Here is a 21,249-nt window from a genome sequence, read left to right as displayed (position 1 = left end):
GCCTGCAGCCGCAGCTCTCATTGTGTTTTTTAATATTTATATATTGTTGGTTTATTCCTGCTCGGTTGTTTTCTCTGATTATCCACAACCAGTCAGATAAGTTGTGGCGATGGCTGGATTAAGTTTTATTACTCTTCTCTGCGTTTTCCTGTTACTTTTACTACTCTTTGCAACAGAGAACATTGCCAATAGCGGTGGGGACATTGTTTACACCCGCAAACAGCTGAACAGGTCCCGCAGGAGTTACAGAGGAGACGCCGGGGTTGCAGGTCCGGAGTCAAACGGAGGGAGAGGAGGACATAAACCAGCGGTCCCATTGATCATAATGGGAAACGTTAGGTCTTTGGGGACGAACTGGCAGCGCTAGTGAAGACCGAGAGGGAATACCATGAGTGTAGCATATTTTGCTTCAGCGAAACATGGCTGCACTCACACATCCCGGACAACAGCGTTGTGCTCCCAAGTTACAGTTTGATACGAGGTGACAGAGACTGTTCCAAGAGTTGGAAGAAGAAGGGTGGCGGGCTTGCACTTTATGTGAGTGAGAGGTGGTGCAATCCCGGACATGTGAGCGTGAAGGAGCGGATCTGCACCCCAGACACTGAACTGCTAGCGGTGGGAATGCGCCCGTATTATTTACCGAGAGAGTTCACGTCCACCATTGTTATTGCTGCTTACACCCCCCCGTCAGCTGATACAGCGGTGGCCTGCGAAATCATCAGCTCCACCACGGCAAAACTACAGACTGAACACCCGGATGCATTCATGGTGCAGCAAGATGTTGGAGATCTTCTACCAGTCTGTTGTTGTCAGCGCCATTTTCTTTGCTGTGATGCATGGAGCCAGCGACACCAACAGATTGATAAGATCATCAAGAAGGCTGGCTCTGTGCTCGGTCTCAGGCTGGAGTCTTTTGAGACCGTGGTGGAGAGGAGGACGCTGAACAAACTGTTATCCATCATGGACAATGAACAGCACCCTCTCCACCACACAGTAGACAGACAGCGGAGCACCTCCTCCCACAGGCTGTTACAGCTCTGCTGTCGAAGGGACCGATACAGGAAATCTTTCCTGTGACATGCCATCACACTGTATAATAACAGCTAAAACTCATAACTCATGTCATAACATACAGTCACTATGCACTTTATATGTTTTACTCACTCACCTTACATTCTACTGGCACCTTACACTCTACCTATACTTTATTTTGCACTACATTACACTGTTTACTGTTGTATATATACTGTTTTTTATATTGCCTGTATATGTATTTTATATATACCACTTTTTATTTGGCTATTTTTAACATTTTGTTTAGCTTGTTGTGTGTATTGCTGCTGCTGCACTGCAATTTCCCAGCCTGGGATCAATAAAGTATATTTATCTATCTATCTATCATCCATCAGATTGCTAGATGGAGAAGCGCGATTCATCACTCCAGAGAATGCGTCTCCACTGCTCTAGAGTACAGTGGTGGTGTGCTTCACATCACTGTATCTGACGCTTGTACTTGGTGATGTATGGCTTGGATGCAGCTGCTCTGCAATGCAAACCCATTCCATGAAGCTCTCTACGCACTCTTGAGCTAATCTGAAGGCCACATGTAGTTTAGAGGTCTGTAGCAATTGACTCTGCAGAAAGTAGGCCACCTCTGTGCACTGTGCACCTCAGCATCCATTGATACCGTTCTGTCTTTACATGGCCTACCACTTCGTGGCTGAGTTGCTGTCATTCCCAATCACTTCCACTTTGTTATAATACCACTGACAGTTGGAATATTTAGTAGCAAGGAATTTCACAACTGGACTTGTTGCATAGGTGGCATCCTATCAGAGTACCATGCTGGAGTTCATTAAGCCCCTGAGAGCAGCCCATTATTTCACAAATGTTTGTAGAAGCAGTCTGCAAGCCTCGGTGCTTGATTTTATACACCTGGCCATGGAAGTGACTGGAACACCTGAATTCAATTATTTGGATGGGTGAGTACTTTTGGCAATATAGTGTGTGTATATATGTATGCATATCCATGCATTGTGAGAAGTTTCCTTGTCTTGATGTCAATGGCCTCTATATCTGCTCCTTTGGTCAACTTATTATCTCAGCGGGGTACCTGATAACTGGCAGGGCATATGTGCTGATGGCCCGTACCTTGTTCTTACCATTCTGCTGACTTCTTAGGACCTGCTTCATTCTATGTAGGTATTTTACTGCAGCTAATTTACTTTCAGTGTCCTCAGGGGTTCCATTTGCCTGCTGGATCCAAAAGTATTTGTAGCTCTCATGAACATCTGTAATGTTGCCTTCCGGTAGTTCAACCCTCTCCATTTTGATCTGATCTTTATTACCATCCATTTTCTATACCGCTTATCTGGGGTCGCGGGGGCTGGAGCCTGCCCCAGCTAACTACGGGCAAGAGGCGGGGTACACCCTGGACTGGTCGCCACTCAATTACAGGACCAACACACAAAGACAGACAACCACACACTCTCACACTCACACCTAGGGGCAATGTAGAGTAGCCAATTAACCTAATGTGCATGTTTTTGGGATTGTGGAAGGAAGCTGGAGTACCCGGAGAAAACCCACACAGGCACAGGGAGAACATGCAAACTCCACACAGAAGGGTCCAGACTGGGATGCAAACCTGGAACTCTCATCATCACCATGGAACCCTCTTGCTATGAGGCCACAGTGCTAACCACTGCACCAATTCCCTTCTGAGCCCCACTCATGTATGGATCCATGTGTCTACTTATCTTAGCAGCTCTGATGCCCGACAGAAGCCTCCATGTTGTGCAGAGGTAGGTTATTGGCCGGTAGTTTGATGGAATTGCACCCTTCCAAGGATCCTTCATGATGAAGACTGTCCTTCCTTGGGGTTAGCCACTGGGTGAATCCTATCCATCATCAGCCGGTTCACATTCATGCAGTTAGCTTCTTTAGCCAGTAGGCATGGACCATATCAGGGCCTGGCGCTGTCCAGCTCTTCATACCTGGCACTCTTTGTTGGATGTCTGCCGTTATGATGGTTACTGGGTCTAGCTCTCTTAGATCCACAAGGCACTGAGCATTGATGTTATAATGCCTCCCTCTCCCATACGTTCCACAATTACTGTTCAGTCTCAGCCCTGGGTGGATCTACTCTACTGTTATTGCCCTGTCTCAGGGAGTATGGTGGAGAACATCTTGTTTTTTTCTCCCAGTTTCTGCAGCTCATGCGTATCTCGTCAAGCAGGCAGCAAGAGCTTTGAGTCTTGATTTCTTCAGTAGCTGGTGCTTGGCTGCCCTGGTATTGCTACCAATTCCCTTCTGAGTCCCACTCACAGACTTCGTTGGTAGCCCTTTCTTCATCACACCTCTCTGCAGTTCTGAGAACTGGCTGACTTCTGTTTTTCCCTGATCTTGGCTTATAGCTTCATCTTCCATAGGGGACAGTGTTCCTTGCCTTTTGTTATGGTGCTAACTTGCAGATTATCGTTGCTGTGGTGTATATCAGTTCATTCATCTCAGTTATCAAGTCTGTAGTAGATAATCTGTAACGCTGCATTCACATCTACTAGCAGACTTTCAGATGGTACTTTGTCACTTAGCTGTGGTAATCGGGGCTGTCCGGTATCCAGCTTTGTCATTATCTTCATTCTCAAGTCAGCCGCTCTTGTGTCCAGGGACTGTGTCTGTTATTGGGCCTTTGTACCAAATCTCGGAGTGACCTGTCGTCCTGGCTCCCCCTTGCCGTAGCATCGTTGTTGTACCTCATCTCTAGCTGTGATAGTAGTTGCCGTCTGCAAATGTTGGAACACTGTGCTAGTAGTTGCCTCTTTGTTAGCATAGATGTTGGTTTTCGCAGCATCCATATTTCCCAGAGCCTCTGCATGTATCCTCTCTCTCTCTCTCTGGGACTGCTTGTGTAGTACCAATCCAACATTTCTCTATTCTCCACTCTCAAATGTGTTGTTCCAGTAGCGCATTTCTCATCAGGTTGCCCTGGTCCCCCAACATCTGATATCGACCATGTTTACCCGGGCGATGTCAGTGCCAGTGAGAGTCTTATATGGTTATATGAGTCTTATTTGTTACATGCACATACACACACATGCATACAACTACATATTTCTTGTAGTTGGTCACCCGGTGTGCGCACATCTCAGGAGGGATTTTGGTCTACTCCTCTTTACAGAACTCAAAGTTTCACCTCCCTCCATAGATTTTCTGAGACACTAAGGCACATATGTCAAACTGGTCCACAGGAGGGCCGGTGTGGCTGCAGGGTTTTGTGCCAACCAACCAAGAGCACACCGTTTGACCAATCAACTGCATCCTCGGTGGAAGGCCTGAGAGCACTTTATACTCATCACTCATCGATTACACGTGTTTTTGGGACTGCATTCATACTAACATAGGCTGAAAAAGAACAATTTGTAAGAAAGTGAAAATATTAAACAATGTTTGGCTAATTAGGCCTGAATATTTTTATCATTATTATTTAAAAGTCTACCTCCCTTACTAATTGCTTTAAATAATGTGGCAGTGGGAAAAATATCGATGACCCCCATCTTACATCATCAATTATTTTTTTAAGCGATACTGAGACTACTGTCAAGTAAACAAATTTAAGTAACTGTACTTGGTCTGAAAAAAGTGGTGTCAGTGCATCTCTATTATCTACGCTTTGGCTTATTTGGCTGTCTTTATCTGCCTTCTAGTGGAAGTATTGCTCAATCCTAAAAGTACACAAAAAGTATGCAAGTACATATGTGACAAGTTACACTCACAGCACTTATCTCAAGTCTACAGCCATGCTATCAACTCTGTAAGGCTTTATGGGAATGATAAAACAAAATGCTCAAGTCAGCATGCTAACATCCTCACAATTTGCTATTTAGTAATAAAATGAACAAAGCGGGGATGACAGTTTTGCAGGTATCTGGTCATAAACCTACCTACCTAAATGTAAATTTTGACACGATAATGGCATTCAAGTCAGAAAATCACTGAAGATCACAAATTAAAATTCATCCTGCAAGAGGACCCACATTGCCAATTATTCAGTAACATTCCATTTAATAGCTGGTGAGATATTTCTTTCAGGACAATGGTTAAAAACATGCACAGATTATTAAGGGATACTTTGGACGGTCAGATAAAATACAAGGACACAGTCATGAGCTCATTGCAAATTAGTCTTTGCACCCATACCTGCTTAACTCTGTTGATTCTTTTCATCAGTTCTTCAGCAGACACACTGCCACCAATGACCTCCAGTGGAATTCCATTCGCTCCGATAAAGAAGCTAGAGGGTATGCACACCACTGGATCTACACGCAGAATGGGTTAAGGAGCAAGTTCCCAGCAACAGGCATTTCATAGTATTTAGAGTTTACACAGGTATAAATAATAATCTTATCACTTACATATGGAAAACCATTACAACTAGTCATAGAAAACTATTAAAAGAATTAAAAAAAAAGATAATTATGGTAAGACAAAATGATGTGATGCCCTGTCAAAAGACTGAAGTTGTCCTGTTTTGATCTGATCATATACAGTATTATTGGATTGTTATCAGCTAAACTTAAGTCATACCTACATTATTCTTCTGAACTATGTTGTTTAACTACGATATTGTACACTCAGCCCACCTCAGCTGCTAGTGTGCCATCACTGTGCTTCTTTATCCTAGTATACAGTGCAGCATTTAACTGCACGAGTGAAAATTACAGCACACAAATGTAAAATATATAAATAAAATATTTGGCCCATACAAGTTTTGACTGTGAGGTAAAATACACATATTACCTGAACACTGAAAATAATTATCACTACCAAACATCAGTGCAGAAAACATTTTTGTCCAGCATTAAGTATGATACAAAAAACATGAAATAACATTAGCAAGAGTAACAGACTCAGCACTGAATTAATCAACAAGTATAAACTGTCAATTTTATACTTCTAAACTCAGATGAAACTTAAGTTATTGTGCTGGGCCCTACACATCTTAGAAGCTAATTATCTAGTGATATAACTACCCTGGATGGCATTACCTTCGTGTCCAGCCCCAGTATAAAAGTGGGAGTTATTTTTGATCAGGATATGTCCTTAAAGTCACACATAGCTCAAATTTCATGGACTGGCTTCTTTCACATTCGCAACATTGCAAAAGTTAGGCACATTATGTCTCAGAAAGATGCAGAAAAACTATTCCATGCATTGATTACCTCGTGGTTGGACTATTGCAATTTCCTGTTATCCCAGTGGACGCCCCAGTTCTCCATGGAGATATATTATTATATATTATAATCCCAGCGTGAAGGCAACGAAAGCAACGCAGGGAAAGAAAGCAGAAGTAACGCTGCAGAGCTGGTGTGCTGGAGTGACTACAGAGGTAGCCACACAAACTAACGCTTCCCAGTGTCCTTCTCACCAATGCAAGATCCCTCACTAAAGAGAGTGATGAACTGAAACGAACAACATCGTGAGGGACAGCTGTATTCTGCTCTTCACAGAGACCTGGCTTCATTCATCCATTCTGGATACAGCTACTCATCACGAGGTGGGGTTCATCATGAGGAGGATGAGTCCACATACCGTGACGAGGTGGAGTAGCTCCACTCTAACAAAAAAAAGGATACAGATCTGGGAGAACTGCACACATGTCTCGCTGTAAAAAAAAAAAAAAAATACATAACATAGTCAAACTCCAAACACAAATATCTGGTATGTATTATATCAAACTGTCTTATGAATTAAAAAAATAAGTTAATCGTTAAATGAAGATGCAGAAGTCATTTGCATTTTTTGGAATGAGAGAAGACTTGTGTAGTGTGCATGGTACAAAAGAAATTACAATCCATGGTATACGGAGTCCTTTCTATTTCAAAGAACAAAATGGATTTCAACACATCAACGCACATCAAATCTGGCTTGGTGCCATATCGTTGACAGGGGCTTGCTTCTGTAAAAGTTATCCTTGCAACCTTGCGGTTCAAATGCAAAACTTCACAAGTTGCAAGGGCAGTTGTGCACGGATTAATCAAGTCATCACACTTTGGTAGGTGAATTTGCATTGCTACTTCATTTAGCCTACTGATAATTTAATTACGTATGAGATATAGTTGAATTTGGCCAACTGGTTTGCAATCCCTGTTTTAGGTAGGCTATCCCATTTCAGAGAAGCAACTTTAGCCTATGGAAAGTGCCCCCTCAAAAAATGCCAATTTATCCCTCTTTTAAGAGTCAAAGAATCCAAGCATCTCCATGTCAAAAGTAGCCTAGTAATAGCCTACATGAAGCCTGTTTTCCGCTAAAAAGGGCTCCAGGCCGCGACCAAATCAGGAGACGGGAGTAATTTCCTGAGGTACTTGTGCATGTGTAAATTTCAGGCAGTGTGCCAGTAAAATCCACACCCACTCGCGCACGATTGGTAGCCTTTCTTTTTTAAGTGGAAGGGGCAAATATTCTGAAATCTGAGGCTGCAGGTGGCTGGCCAATGTTAGTGAGGGAATGGAAGCAGCATAGATATTGATGGCTGTAAGTAGCTAATGAGAGAGAGGGGAAGGGTACTGGACTGGAGTTTATCTATAGGCCTACTTCGCAAGCAGGGGAAGGGGGTGTGTCAGTTTGACTCAGTTAACTCAGTTATCCCTTGATTGGCGTTTCCCTCTTAGATCAGATCAACTTATCCTTAACAACAGGTTATGTACCACAGGCGTTTAAAGCTGCTGTCATTAGACCTTTGCTTAAAAAACCTTCACTTGACCCAGACATCTTAGCAAACTATAGGCCGATATCCAACCTCCCGTTCTTATCTAAAATACTCGAAAGAGTGGTTGCAAATCAGTTGATTGATCACCTACACAGGTACAGTCTCTTTGAGATGTTTCAGTCTGGTTTTAGAGCCCATCACAGCACAGAAACAGCACTGGTTAAAGTCACAAATGACCTCCTCATGGCATCAGACCGGGGGCTTGTCTCCATACTTGTTTTGCTAGATCTCAGTGCTGCTTTCGACACTGTAGATCACAGCATTTTATTACACAGATTAGAACATGAGACTAGGATCACAGGGACTGCACTACGCTGGTTCAAATCATATTTAACAGATAGATTTCACTTTGCTCAAGTTAATAATGTTTCCTCTTCATATATAAGGGTTAGCCTCGGTGTTCCACAAGGTTCAGTGCTTGGGCCGATCCTGTTCACCTTATACATGCTCCCTCTAGGAAATATTATTCAGAAACATGGCATAAACTTTCATTGTTATGCTGATGACACTCAGCTGTACTTATCCTTAAAGCCTGAAGAAACAGAGCCGTTAGCCAGACTCCAGGCATGTCTTAAGGACATAAAGGACTGGATGACCTCCAATTTTTTATTATTAAACTCAGACAAAACTGAGATCATTGTTCTAGGCCCCAAACACCTTAGAAATAGAATAGCTGATAATATTCTCTCTCTGGATGGCATTACTTTGGCCTCCAGTACGACTGCAAGGAACCTCGGCGTTATCTTTGATCAAGACGTGTCATTTATTCATCACATTAAACAGACCTCTAAGACCGCCTTCTTTCACCTCCGTAATATCGCCAAGATTAGGAGCGTCCTCTCTCAGAGTGATGCTGAAAAACTTGTTCATGCTTTTGTTACTTCTAGGCTGGACTACTGCAACTCACTATTGTCAGGATGTCCAAATTATTCTATTAATAACCTGCAGCTGATCCAAAATGCAGCAGCTAGAGTTTTAACAGGAATCAGTAAAAGGGATCATATCTCCCCCATCTTAGCTTCTCTTCACTGGCTTCCGGTAAAATTCAGAATAGACTTTAAAATTCTCCTACTTACATATAAGGCCCTAAATGGACTAGCCCCATCATACCTGCAGGATCTAATAGTCCCATATATTCCCAATAGATCACTCAGATCACAGAGTGCAGGTTTACTTACAGTTCCCAGAATTTATAAAAGTAGAACGGGAGGACGAGCCTTTAGCTATCAGGCACCCCTACTGTGGAACCAGTTGCCAATCTGGGTTCGACAGGCAGACACCACCTCCACTTTTAAGACTAAACTTAAAACCTTTCTGTTTAGTAAAGCATATAGTTAGCACCAAATACAGTGTGTAGGGCTGGTAGGCATAGTTTCACTCACCTCATGATATATAGCCACAGGTAGAATAGGTCTGACTAACTGTTAATCTTTAAATCTCTATCATAGCTAAGCTGCTATAGGCCTATGCTGCCGGGGGACACAAACATGATCCACCAAGCAGTTTCCCCTCCTCCTTCTCCTCTTCTATCCTCTCCCCTCGTCAGATTAACATGCAGTTCATTATTTTATGTCACTAACTGTGTGTCCAGTGCTCCTCGTAGTCTTGTGTCTCTCCCTCCCTCTCTCTCTCTCTCTCTCTCTCTCTGTATCTTTCTGCAGGTATCTCTCCATCCAGATCTTCAAGTTGAACTGTAGCCGGCTCTATGACCAACCCAGTGTGTATTGTTGACATCTGCCTGTCATTCCTCTGTGTACCGACTATCGGCGGGGTGGTTCTCCCTACGGGCCGAAATCGAACTGATAGGATAGTGATTCTCAACATCACATAAAAAAAAAAAAAAAAAAAAAAGAATACATGAATGTTACAGCAGTTCATTATAATTTTCATTACTATAATTTTCTTATAACCTGTGAAATGTTAAAATCATATTGAGGTGGTAGCAAAAAGTGAAACTAAACAGTTGAGATTTTGTTTTGCTTATTTTTTTAGTAATGTCATTTCTCATGTTGCAAATTGCTTTCCTGCCTGTACAACATCCATTGCACGTCTGCCCGTCCTGGGTGAGGGATCCCTCCTCTGTTGCTCACCCTGAGGTTTCTTCCATTTTTTCCTGTTAAAGGTTTTTCTGGGAGTTTTTCCTTAGTCGATGTGAGGGTCGAAGGGCAGAGGATGTTGCTGATGTTATGTTAAGCCCTTTGAGACAAACTGCTTGTAAAAATGGGCTGTACAAATAAAGTTGACTTGACTTGACTTGACTTGACTTAACAATGGTGGCGGATGAATGAACGGTACACTGGTTAAGCGAACAATTAATCAGTTCTTTCTCCCTATCCTGTCTTGCGGGTTAGGCCCATTACAGCCAGAGACTAGCCTACTAGAGGACAAGGCATGTCCTGACTCAGCTATAGCGAAAAAACCCTGAAAAAGTAGCTTTCTTGACAACTGGCTACATGAATTTACCTGGCTTCAGTACTGCAAAGACAACAATTCAATGAACTGTAAGTTCTGTTGTCGTTATCCACAACATGCCGGGAACACAAAATTTGCAGAAGATACAGGCATAACTCAGATGAAACACGACACACTGGTAAAACATAACGCTAGTGTAAAACATAAATATGCTGTGACTTGTTCACAGAGGCAGCGCCTCTCAAAGAAGCCTTTAGAAGGCAAGAGACTGCTAATCACAGCGCAGGGGGGCCGAAGTAATACTGGAGTTTAACATGGGGTTTTTCACTGCAAAAGAGGAACTGCCGATATTTAAAGGTCAACTCGGGCTTCAAAGAAAAAATGGACGGAAAACGACACTGAACGTGCACAGTTCATTGAGATAATAGCAGATACACTAAAACGGAGGACACACGAGAAGATGAAGGACGCTTGTTATATGTCAATATAATATGTAATATAAAATGTCAATTTTTAAGGAGTTTATGAGACCACCAACGAGGCCTTCAAGCTACTAGGGACAGAAACAGGGTGGTTAGAGAAGACAGATGCCATGGGAGCTGATGGTGCAGCTGTCAATCTTGGGCATAAAGGAGGCATAATCCAACTCCTCCAAGCTGAGGCAGGGGCTTTTGTTGTTCCATTTCATTGCATGCCTCACCGGTAGGTTATATACAAAGTTAGGCTACTTAAAAAATATCTTTTGAATGTTAACTCATTTGAGTTGTAGGCTGGAGCTAGCAATGCTTTCTGTGCAAAGAAAAATCCCTGTGGTGGATCAGGTCTACAATCTCCTCAATACGGTGCGGAAGACATACCACTTCAGCAGCAAGTCTAATAGAGAACTGAGAGCACTCGGAGAGGAGCTGGGTGTGCATGTCAATGTTCCAGGTAGCATCAGTGGGACACGCTGGCTTCCACAAACAGGAGGAAAGGACCAAACCCTGCAGAATCCTGGCCAATTTACTTCCACATGGAACATCTGACTGCATCATCAACATCATCAACCAATGCTGATATCAGTGGGAGAGCAAGAAAGGTCCACATTTAATTTCAAAATAAGTACATCTTTTGGATATGTAAAAATTACTGATAATGGTTTGTGGTTGGTTATTGATGGTAAGTGGTTACTGATTGGGACTTGTGTTTTGGAGGTCAAGAAGATGATTGAAGATGGGAGCTTTGCTGGATTTTGTCACTTTTGAGCTGACTTGTTTGAGGCCATCAGCAAATTCAGCCTCCTCCTTCAGAGGACTGATGTAATTCTGCCTCAGGTAATATTGACATGTACATTGACTGGTTAGAAGAATGTTGAAGTTTATTAAATCAGAGTACAAATAATTTTATTCTGACCATATGAAGTTCCCCTTGACTGTTTCCATACAGGCTATAAATGGGATTGAGAATGTCATTGCAACTGTTGAGGCCATGTCTGTGAGATGCAAGCCAGGTGAGAAGCTCGCAGAATTAGTGGCAGACCTTCAGGCTCAGAGAAGACGACAGGAGGAAGACAGTGAGCTTCACCCTTTGTATCAGGTGAGCAGTTATTTGATCCATTTTTGTTTCTGAGTTGTTTTTTAGGAAAAAAGGCACAACATTATAAATATTAAATAAATATACTGTAATTATAAAGCTACAATAATGATACTTTCATCTTTGTCTATTATCTCTTAACTCTTCCTTTCTCTTTTTAGACGAAGATTCCACATCAGCAACAGCAAAGGCAGTGAGGTCGTTCAAGATCTTCAGTCATGATTCCCGGCCAGAGCAGAAAGACCAGCTGACAGCCTATGGTGCACAGGAGCTGGACCACTTCTCCACTGTTTTAACTTTTTGACCGATCATAACAAAACATAAAAGAAAGTATAAAAAAAGAACATTTCAAACACCTACTTTTATCCTACAGAAACATAGATTGTTTGATTGGCTTTTTCCTTTACACTTTTCAGAAGTAGTTGTGATGTCAATCTTGCTAGAGAGGAGTATCAGTTCATGAAGATGTCTATCTTTCGAAACTACATGGACAAATCCTACCTTGCCCTGTGGGAGATGATGTTAATAAAGTTGCCATTCTGTGCGGAGTACAAGGTACGTATGTCCTTGTTAATCTTTTTTTCCAAGTACAGTGAACCCTCGCTATATCGCGCTTCACTTATCGCAGCTTCGCGTTTTTTTTTTTTTACAGTGCTTATATTTTACGCGCTTTTTTTTTTTTTTACAGTGCATTGTGCTCTGAATCCTAATTGGCTTCGGGGCTTTACTGTATAGAAGTGAAAAAGTTGATATTGTTGATATTGACAACTACCCATAACGATGTTCTTCTCTCGGGGAAAGACTCCTGCGCAGCCTTCAGTGGAAAAAGACGCTACAGAGCAGCGGAGTCAGGACGAAGAGGCACAGCTGGACGGACTGTGAAATACGCGTGCGAGAATAAATCCTGTTTTATATCATAGTTTTTGTTTAAAAAATGTTAATATTTGTATTTCTTAAACACATTTTAGGCCTGAAAACAAGTTTTGATGTTTTGTTTCATTCTATAGTACAATATTGCATTGTAAAATAATAGTAAAAATAAAGATATCTACTTCGCGGATTTCACTTATCGCGGGTTATTTTTGGAACGCAACCCCCGCGATAAACGAGGGTTCACTGTATGACTTTTCGATTTAATCCAACCTAAGCTAATATTTTTTCCTTGTAGAATATCCTACATCTTGTGCACATCATGCTGGTCCTTCCAGTGTCCAAGATGGCGGCGCCCGTGTCGGCTGCGGCTGCAGTGGCTCCGACAGCGCTAACAGATTTACCGACAGATATATTGGCGAACAACTCATCAAATTCACGAAGCTTAAATAGGAACTGGCAGCGAACTTATCTAAACAGAGAGGAAGTGTTAGATCTGGCAGAAAACAGTGGTTATGGGCACGTAGACGCGTCCACATTGGAGCTCCTTAACAGCCTCGGACTGCTGCGCCAGCTACATCCAGCGGCCTGTGGTGCAGCGGAGCCTCGTACCAGCGGTGTCCGACAACGGGGGAGGCGGAGGCGGTGCGACAGGAAGAGGAAGCGGGGGTGTCGAGCGGGGCTACAAGCCAAGCTAAAGGCTAACCCGTTCAGGTCGCCGCTACCCTCCGTCCTGCTCTCCAATGTCCGTTCCCTAGAGAACAAACTGGATCACCTAAAGCTAGAGATGACCACCAGGCGGGAAACGAGAGACTGCTGCGCCATCATTCTCACAGAGACCTGGCTGACTCCATCTGTACCGGATGACGCCGTTAGCATGGAGGGGCTAACAACATTCAGGTTAGACAGAGACAGCTCTCTCACTGGCAAATCACGGGGCGGTGGGGTCTGCATATACATAAACAACAACTGGTGTAGCAATGCAGAGAAGATCACATGTCACTGTTCTCCTGATGTGGAACTACTGACGGTGAAATGCAGACCTTTTTATCTGCCTCGGGAATTCACTGCTATCATCATCACAGCAGTGTACATTCCACCCAGTGCAAACACCAGAGATGCCATGAATGTCCTCTACCGCTCCATCAGTGACCTGCAAGCTGCACATCCAGAGGGGGTGTTTATGGTGGCAGGGGACTTTAATCAGGCCAATATGAAAACTGTATTTCCTCACTTCCACCAGTATGTGGATTTTGCCACGAGAGGCGAGAATACGCTGGACCTGATCTACAGCAACATCAAAGGGGCTTTCAAGGCAACACCCCGCCCCCACCTCGGCTCCTCAGACCACCTCTCTGTGATGCTAATTCCTGCATATAAGCCCCTATTGATCAGGGATAAGCCCACTGTGAAACAGGTGAGGATTTGGCCTGCAGGAGCCATGGATGCCCTACAAGACTGTTTCGAGTCTACTGACTGGGACATGTTTAAGTCAGCTGCCGTGGACATTGAGGAGTATGCTGAATCTGTGTCAGGATACATCCAGAAATGTTCGGAGGATGTTAGCGTGGTAAAAACTATCACCACCCGGGCAAATGAGAAACCCTGGATGACCAGTGAGGTACGTGCAAGGCTGAAAGCAAGAAATGAGGCTTTCAAGTCGGGTGACATGGTGGCTCTGAAAACAGCTAGAGCCAACCTGAACCGGGCTATAAGACTGGCCAAGCGCGCTCATGGACAAAAAATACAGGACCTTTTCAATGACCCCACTAACACCAGACGGATGTGGCAGGGCATCCAATCTATTACTGACTACAAGGCTCCTACCCCTTCCTGTGAGAACAACACTAGCTTCCTCAACCAACTGAACAAACACTTTGGGAGGTTCGAGGCACTGAACACCACCTCAGCAGTAAAATCCATTCCTCGCCCAGGTGAGCAGATACTCCGCCTGGATTCAGCTGATGTCCGGAGAACCCTGAGGAAGGTGAATGCCCGGAAAGCAGCTGGCCCTGACAACATACCAGGAAGAGTGCTCAAGGAATGTGCTGACCAGCTGGCTGGGGTTCTCACAGACATTTTCAATACATCACTTCACCAGGCTGTGGTACCATCCTGTTTCAAAACTGCCATCATCGTACCGGTACCCAAAAACAACACAACCTCCTCCCTCAACGACTACCGCCCAGTTGCACTTACACCAATCATGATGAAGTGCTTTGAGAGGCTGGTAAAGGACCATATGGTTTCTGGACTCCCCTCAATATTCGACCCGTACCAGTTTGCTTATCGCCGCAACCGCTCCACAGAGGATGCCATCTCCTCCACAGTCCATCGGAGCCTGGAGCATCTGGAAGGGGAAAACACACACGTGCGGATGCTGTTTCTGGATTTCAGCTCCGCATTCAATACCATCATTCCACAACACCTGATAAATAAACTGGCCCCCCTTGGATATAACACCCACCTCTGCAACTGGCTGCTTGATTTCCTCACCAACAGACCTCAGCGTGTGCGGGTGGGAAACAGCGTCTCCAGTGTCATCTCTCTGAGCACCGGCTCCCCTCAGGGCTGTGTCCTGAGTCCGCTGCTGTTCACACTTATGACACATGACTGCTACGCCAGGTCCACTACCAACCACATTGTGAAGTTCGCAGACGACACAACAGTAGTGGGCCTCATCACGAACAACGATGAGCAGGCCTACAGAGAGGAGGTGAAACACCTGGCAGTCTGGTGTGACACCAACAACCTGATCCTGAATGTCTCTAAAACAAAAGAGATCATTGTGGACTTCAGGAGGAACCGGCCCAGCCACACCCCTCTCACCATCAACAATGCAGCAGTGGAGATTGTCAGCAGCACCAGGTTCCTGGGGGTGCAGATAACTGACTCTTTAACCTGGTCCAATCACACTGGCACTCTGGTAAAGAGGGCCCAGCAGCGCATGCACTTTCTTCGCCGGATGAGGAGAGTACAACTACCCGCTCCCATCCTCACCACCTTCTACAGAGGAACTATAGAGAGCATCCTGACCAGCTGCATCTCAGTCTGGTCAGCGGCCTGTAGTGCCTCTGACTGGAAATCACTACAGAGGGTGGTGAGGACAGCGGAGAAAATCATTGGGACTCCACTCCCTCCTCTCCAGGACATTGCAAGGAAACGCTGCCTGACCAGGGCCCACAACATCACCAGTGACCCCTCCCACCCTCACCACGGTCTGTTCTCACTGCTGAAGTCTGGCAGAAGATTCCGCAGCATGCGGTGCAGAACAGCCAGACTCGCAAACAGCTTCTTTCCATATGCCATAAGACTACTTAACTCTACTTGATCACTTCCCCTCCTCAACCACACAAACACCACTCAGGACTACAGCCCATTCATTTACTGTGCAATATATTTATATTCTGTACATCCACAAAAGTACTATTTATTACAAATACTCACTGTGCAATAATAATTACATATGTATATATGCTGACTGACTTTTTTTATACAAACTACCTCACTTTCAAGTACTTTTTACTGCATATTTATTTGTGTATATATTATATTTTTTACTTTTTCTTTTATAAAGAATATGTCGGTAATTCCTGCTATGCTTGAGCCACTGTACCGAAATTTCGTTTGTGATGAAAATCCAAATGACAAATAAAGAAAGTCTAAGTCTAAGTCTAAGTCTAAAAGTCTTCTGCTGTGTGTGAAAGGGGATTTTCTGCACAGAAGAGGATACAGTCTGATGTCAGGGGGTCCCTGCATGTAGTAGAGGATTTGATTAGAACAAGTATGGAGGGACCTAGCTAAGAAGAGTTTGATGCAAAGGAGGCTGTGCAAATGTGGTTTAGTCAGGGTAAATCAGGCATGTCAAACTGGTCCACAGGAGGGCCGGTGTGGCTGCAGGTTTTCTTTCCAACCAAGTAGCAGCACACCAGACTTGACTCATTTAATCAACTGATCTCCGTCTTCAGACAGTTGATTGGTCAAACGGTGTGCTCTTGGTTGGTTGGCACAAAAACCTGCAGCCACACTGGCCCTCCTGTGGACCAGTTTGACATATGTGGGGTAAATGGTCTAGGAGGCCAAAATACAAGGGCTGGCCATCAGAGTGTCCTTATAGATACCAGACAGATGTGCTTTGAGGGAAAGTCAAAGGTTGGTCTAGAGTGCCTTAAAGTTACTGACCAGTGCCACTGGTTTATGTTCATAGGCCCAACAGCTGCACTCAGAGTGGAGGGAGAAAGGCAGATAGAAGAGGGGCAGAGGGTGGGTGTGAACTGAACCCTGAGCTGAGAAACAGACAAAAACCAAACTGTATTGATAGGCCAACCCTATTTTGTAAAACGGGGATTGTAACATCATGCGGTTTATGGAGACACCTCCTTCCAATCTCACCTTTCAGGAAAGGTAGGTCATAACATCCCTGAGCAAAGACCAGAACATCACAATATTGCTGGCACACAAGGGAAGACGCACCGTAGTCCTCAACAGAGCTGACTACCAAGCAAAAATAACCTCACTCCTCAGCAACCGCAGTACCTACAAAATCTTGATAGTCGTAGATTTTCTACAACAACTGGTAAAGGATGAAACCATCAACCGCCCATTCTACTACCGACTTTACCCAGGGGAAACCACACCTTGTGTGTGTGTGTGTATATATATATATATATACACAAGGAAGGAGCCCCACTCAGAGACATTGTTAGCAGTATAAACTCTGTCACCTACAATATCTGTAAATGCCATTTTCGGTCCAGTGGTGGTAAATACTCCCCATCACATTCATAATTCTAGAAACTTCACTGACAAAGTCCAGGAACTCAGACTAGACCCAGACGAAATCATGGTATCCTTTGATGTCCCCTCACTTTTCACCTGCATACCCAAAACCAAGGCAGTGGAAACAGTCAAAAAAAAACAAAACAACTACAGCAGGACAATTCTAATTTCCCTGGACCAGATCTGCACCCTGCTTGGCCTTACTACCAATTTCAAGCTCCACAGATAAAAGCACGGATGTGCCATGGGCTCACTGTTGTCACCCAACCTCTACATGGAGGAGTTTGAAAGCAAAGCACTGAACTCCTTCAGAGGAACAAAACCTAGCCACTTGTTTAAGTATGTGGACGACACCTGGGTCAAAATCAAAACGCGAGAAGTAGAGGCCTTCACTGAACACATCAACTCAAATTCACAAGTTCACGAGGGAAGATCCTAAGGGGAATAAGATACCATTCCTGGACTGTATGGTGCTCATTGAAGACGATGGATGATGTGGCTATCCAAACTGGGCCTTTGTCAAATCAAACAGGAAACACAGAAAACAACACAAATTTCAACCACTGACGAACAGAATAGACAGAAAAACATTGTTGTTCCCTATGTGGCGGGGTTGTCTTAGAAACTCTGAAGGATGACCTCAAAGCACAGCATCTCAACACTCTTCAAACCCTGCAAAACCCTCTATCCCAAAGACAAAATACCTACATACAAATGCAGTGAGTAGTGTTCAGACCTTTACATAGCGGAAACAAAAACAACCACTGCACAGACTCTGCATCTCAAGGATAACGAACACACCTCTGAGGACTCTAATGTTCACATTTTGGACAAAGAGGATTGATGGTGAGGTGTGAAAGAGTCCATCTATGTCCGAACAGAACATTCATCACTGAACAGAGGTGGTGGCTTACGACACCAACTTTCAGCCAACTATAGTGCACTTTGAGATCCCTCCTCTTACAGTTTAACCTCCATTTACACCATCCCTCATGAGTGAGACAGCAACTTGCTAATGAGCCACTCCTTGGCTCATGTGACCATAACAACTCACATGATGGCAGTGTTAACGACCCTCAAGATCACCCCCAAGGTGGGTTAAATAGCTAGATTTTCCCCTTCAATCTCAGAAAAAGAAGTCTTTCGGATGTGAGGTGAGATGTCTTCAACGACCTAAAGATATCCAGTTGCCTTCACTTCTAGCATTTCAACTACCATGACCCGGATGACTGGAAAAGGAAAGGAAGGAAAGTGACATATCTTGTCATTGGAGGGAACTCACTCCAATGAAATTTGTTCTCTGCATTTAACCCACCCAAGTGACGTGCACACACACACAGCAAACCCGGGGCAGTGGGCGACCGCGTGCAGCGCCCGGGGAGCAGTGGGGGGGTTAGGTACCTTGCTCAAGGGTACCTCAGCCATGGACACCGGGACGGGGAATCGAACCAGCGATCCACCGGTTACGGGTCCGACACCCTAACCGCTGATCCACGACTGCCCCAAAAAAAAATCAGAATGGATCTCGTGGGGTGTTGCTGTTCCCCACAAGACGGAGATACTCCATGAATGGAGTAACAGGTAAGGATATACCTTACTGACGATACTGACGATGACTGAGAACCTACATCGACACCTGAAACTATTCAGTCAGCTACCCTTCCCCTACCCAACCATATCTGCTGCTAGTCCCCCACTCCTGTACTCCCAGCAAACTGTTCCACCCCCACCCCCCTCTCCACAACTTTTAGCTCACAACCACCCCCTCCTACTTCATCTGCCATAAACCCATTCCCCACTCCCTTCAGTACACAGCGCCCCTGCTCCAATATATCCCTCACTACAGACCAGATGAGAGCCGAGCTTAGAAGAATAAAGATGAGGAAGGCTGCAGGTCCAAGCTCCTCAAGTCTTGTGCAGACCAGCTATGCAGTATAATGGAATACATCTTCATGAGTCTGAAGCTGGGGAAAGTGCCACAGCTGTGGAAAACAACATGTGTGGTACCAGTGCCGAAGGTACCATAACCCAAGGACCTTAACAGCTACAGGACGGTGGCAATGCCATCCCACCTCATGAACACTCTGAGGCTGGTCCTCATACACCTTTGCAATTTGGTGACTCTATCAACAGAGCCACAGCCTGTTTGCCTACAGACTGGCATTGGAGTGGATGACACAATCATGTTCCTCCTGCACAGGGGCCTCTCTTACCTGGACAAGTCCGGGAGCACTGTGAAGATCATGTTTTTTGATTTCTCCAGTGCTTTAAACACCATGCAGCCTGTGTTGCTGAGGGACAAGTTGGAGCACTCAGGGGTTGACCAACACCTTACAACATGGCGACTAGACCACTTCACCAACCATCCACAGCACATGAGGGCTTCAACTGTGTGTCTGATACTGCTGCCCCAGTGGACCACTCCAGAATAGGGCCGATGCCACCACAGATTCAAGGACCTTTTTGAATCTGTGACAGGAACAGGCTGGGCAAAATCATCAGGAAAGCCAGCTCCATCCCAGGGAAACTCCCCAGTGCAGGTAATGGGAAAGAGAAGGGTGACAGTCAAGCTATCCTCTCTGCATCTTTATCTTGCTATCCTTGTGCAGCTGTGGCATTGAGAATCTCCCCACTGTGGGACCATCAAACAGTGAACTTTAGCTCACATTGGGATGGTTTGTAGCCAAGTGTGAAGAGGCTGGGATGAAGATGAGCACCTCCATTCTTTCCAAGATGGTGGCGCGGGTGCATGCAGTGGCTCGAGGCTTGAGGCTTTATGTGTTTGTATTCGTGTTGTTTTTCTTTTTTGTTGTTGTTGTGTTTTCACCACTTGAAGCCTTAATCCAGTACGAAAGGGCTGAATTGTGGGAATTGGGGAAAAACTCCAAACTGCTTGCACCTCCAAAGCTGGATTTTATCCCACCCGAACTGCAGCAGACCATAGAGGCTCTTGCCATTGCCCCTCGGAGGTTTGGCGCTGTACATTCACAACTCGTGGTGTACAGAAACGGACATAATAGGAACCTTCTGCTCCCCCGATTTGGAATATCTGGCAGTGAAGTGTTCGTTTAAACTGGTTAGGTTTGGACTGAGGAGGCTTCCTCAGCCTTACAGGACTGCTTTGAGCACACAGACCTGGAGGAATATAAGTCAGCTGTGTTGTCCTATGTTCACTTCTGTACTGATGCTGTCCTACCCACAAAGACAATCATGGTTCTTCCTAACCAAAAGCCATGGGTGGACAACACCTGACACCTTAAACAGCTTCTTTGCACGCGTCGACTCTCCAAACAGCAGAAGAACTGCACATCCTCCTCAGCCAGAGGTGCAGCATCAGCCTCTCGTCCTGCAGCTGCACCAAGTGACCTCCACCTTGAGGAGGATCAACATCAACAAGGCTGCAGGTCCAGACAAGGTGTCAGGATGCACTCTGAAGTCATGCGCTGACCAACTGGCAGAAGTCTTTCTGGACATCTTCAACCTGTCTATGCAACTGTCCCTGTGTGCCTGAAGTCCTCTATCATTGTGCCTGTGCCCAAGAAATCAACCATCACCTGCCTCAACGACTACTGACCTGTCGCTCTGACCCCAGTTATCATGAAGTGCTTTGACAGGATCCTCCTAAGATACATCAAGGACGCCATCCCCGCTGGCCTGGACAGTCTGCAGTTTGCCTACACGGAGAACCGTTTTACAGAGGATGCTGTCTCGTTAGCGCTTCACACGGCCCTGACTCACCTAAAGCATCTGAACACCTATGTTAGGATGCTATTTGTGGACTTCAGCACAGCCTTCAACACTGTTCCCCCATATATGCTGGCCCTGAAGCTCCACAACCTGGGTTTGTC

General features: G+C 44.9%; 1 protein-coding gene and 1 non-coding gene across 3 annotated transcripts in view; both read right to left on the bottom strand.

Annotated features, from left to right (window-relative positions):
• ubxn4 (UBX domain protein 4) overlaps positions 1–21,249 on the bottom strand; it is a 55,380-nt gene that overhangs the window by 27,259 nt on the left and 6,872 nt on the right. For both annotated transcript variants that reach the window (XM_046404141.1, XM_046404140.1), the window contains exons 3-4: positions 6,636–6,664; positions 5,200–5,318 (exon numbers count right to left, since the gene is read on the bottom strand). In XM_046404141.1, coding sequence (XP_046260097.1) covers positions 5,200–5,318; positions 6,636–6,664 — 148 coding nt within the window. The remainder of the gene's footprint in view (positions 1–5,199; positions 5,319–6,635; positions 6,665–21,249) is intronic.
• On the bottom strand, positions 18,914–19,005 carry LOC124067693. The gene has a single exon (XR_006844799.1). It is a non-coding gene; the product is annotated as a U8 small nucleolar RNA (small nucleolar RNA).

The sequence above is a fragment of the Scatophagus argus genome, chromosome 11 (assembly GCF_020382885.2).
Source record: "Scatophagus argus isolate fScaArg1 chromosome 11, fScaArg1.pri, whole genome shotgun sequence".
Taxonomy (NCBI): Eukaryota; Metazoa; Chordata; class Actinopteri; family Scatophagidae; genus Scatophagus; species Scatophagus argus.
Note: the sequence above shows the minus strand (reverse complement) of the source record. Positions and strands in the feature narration are given on the sequence as shown.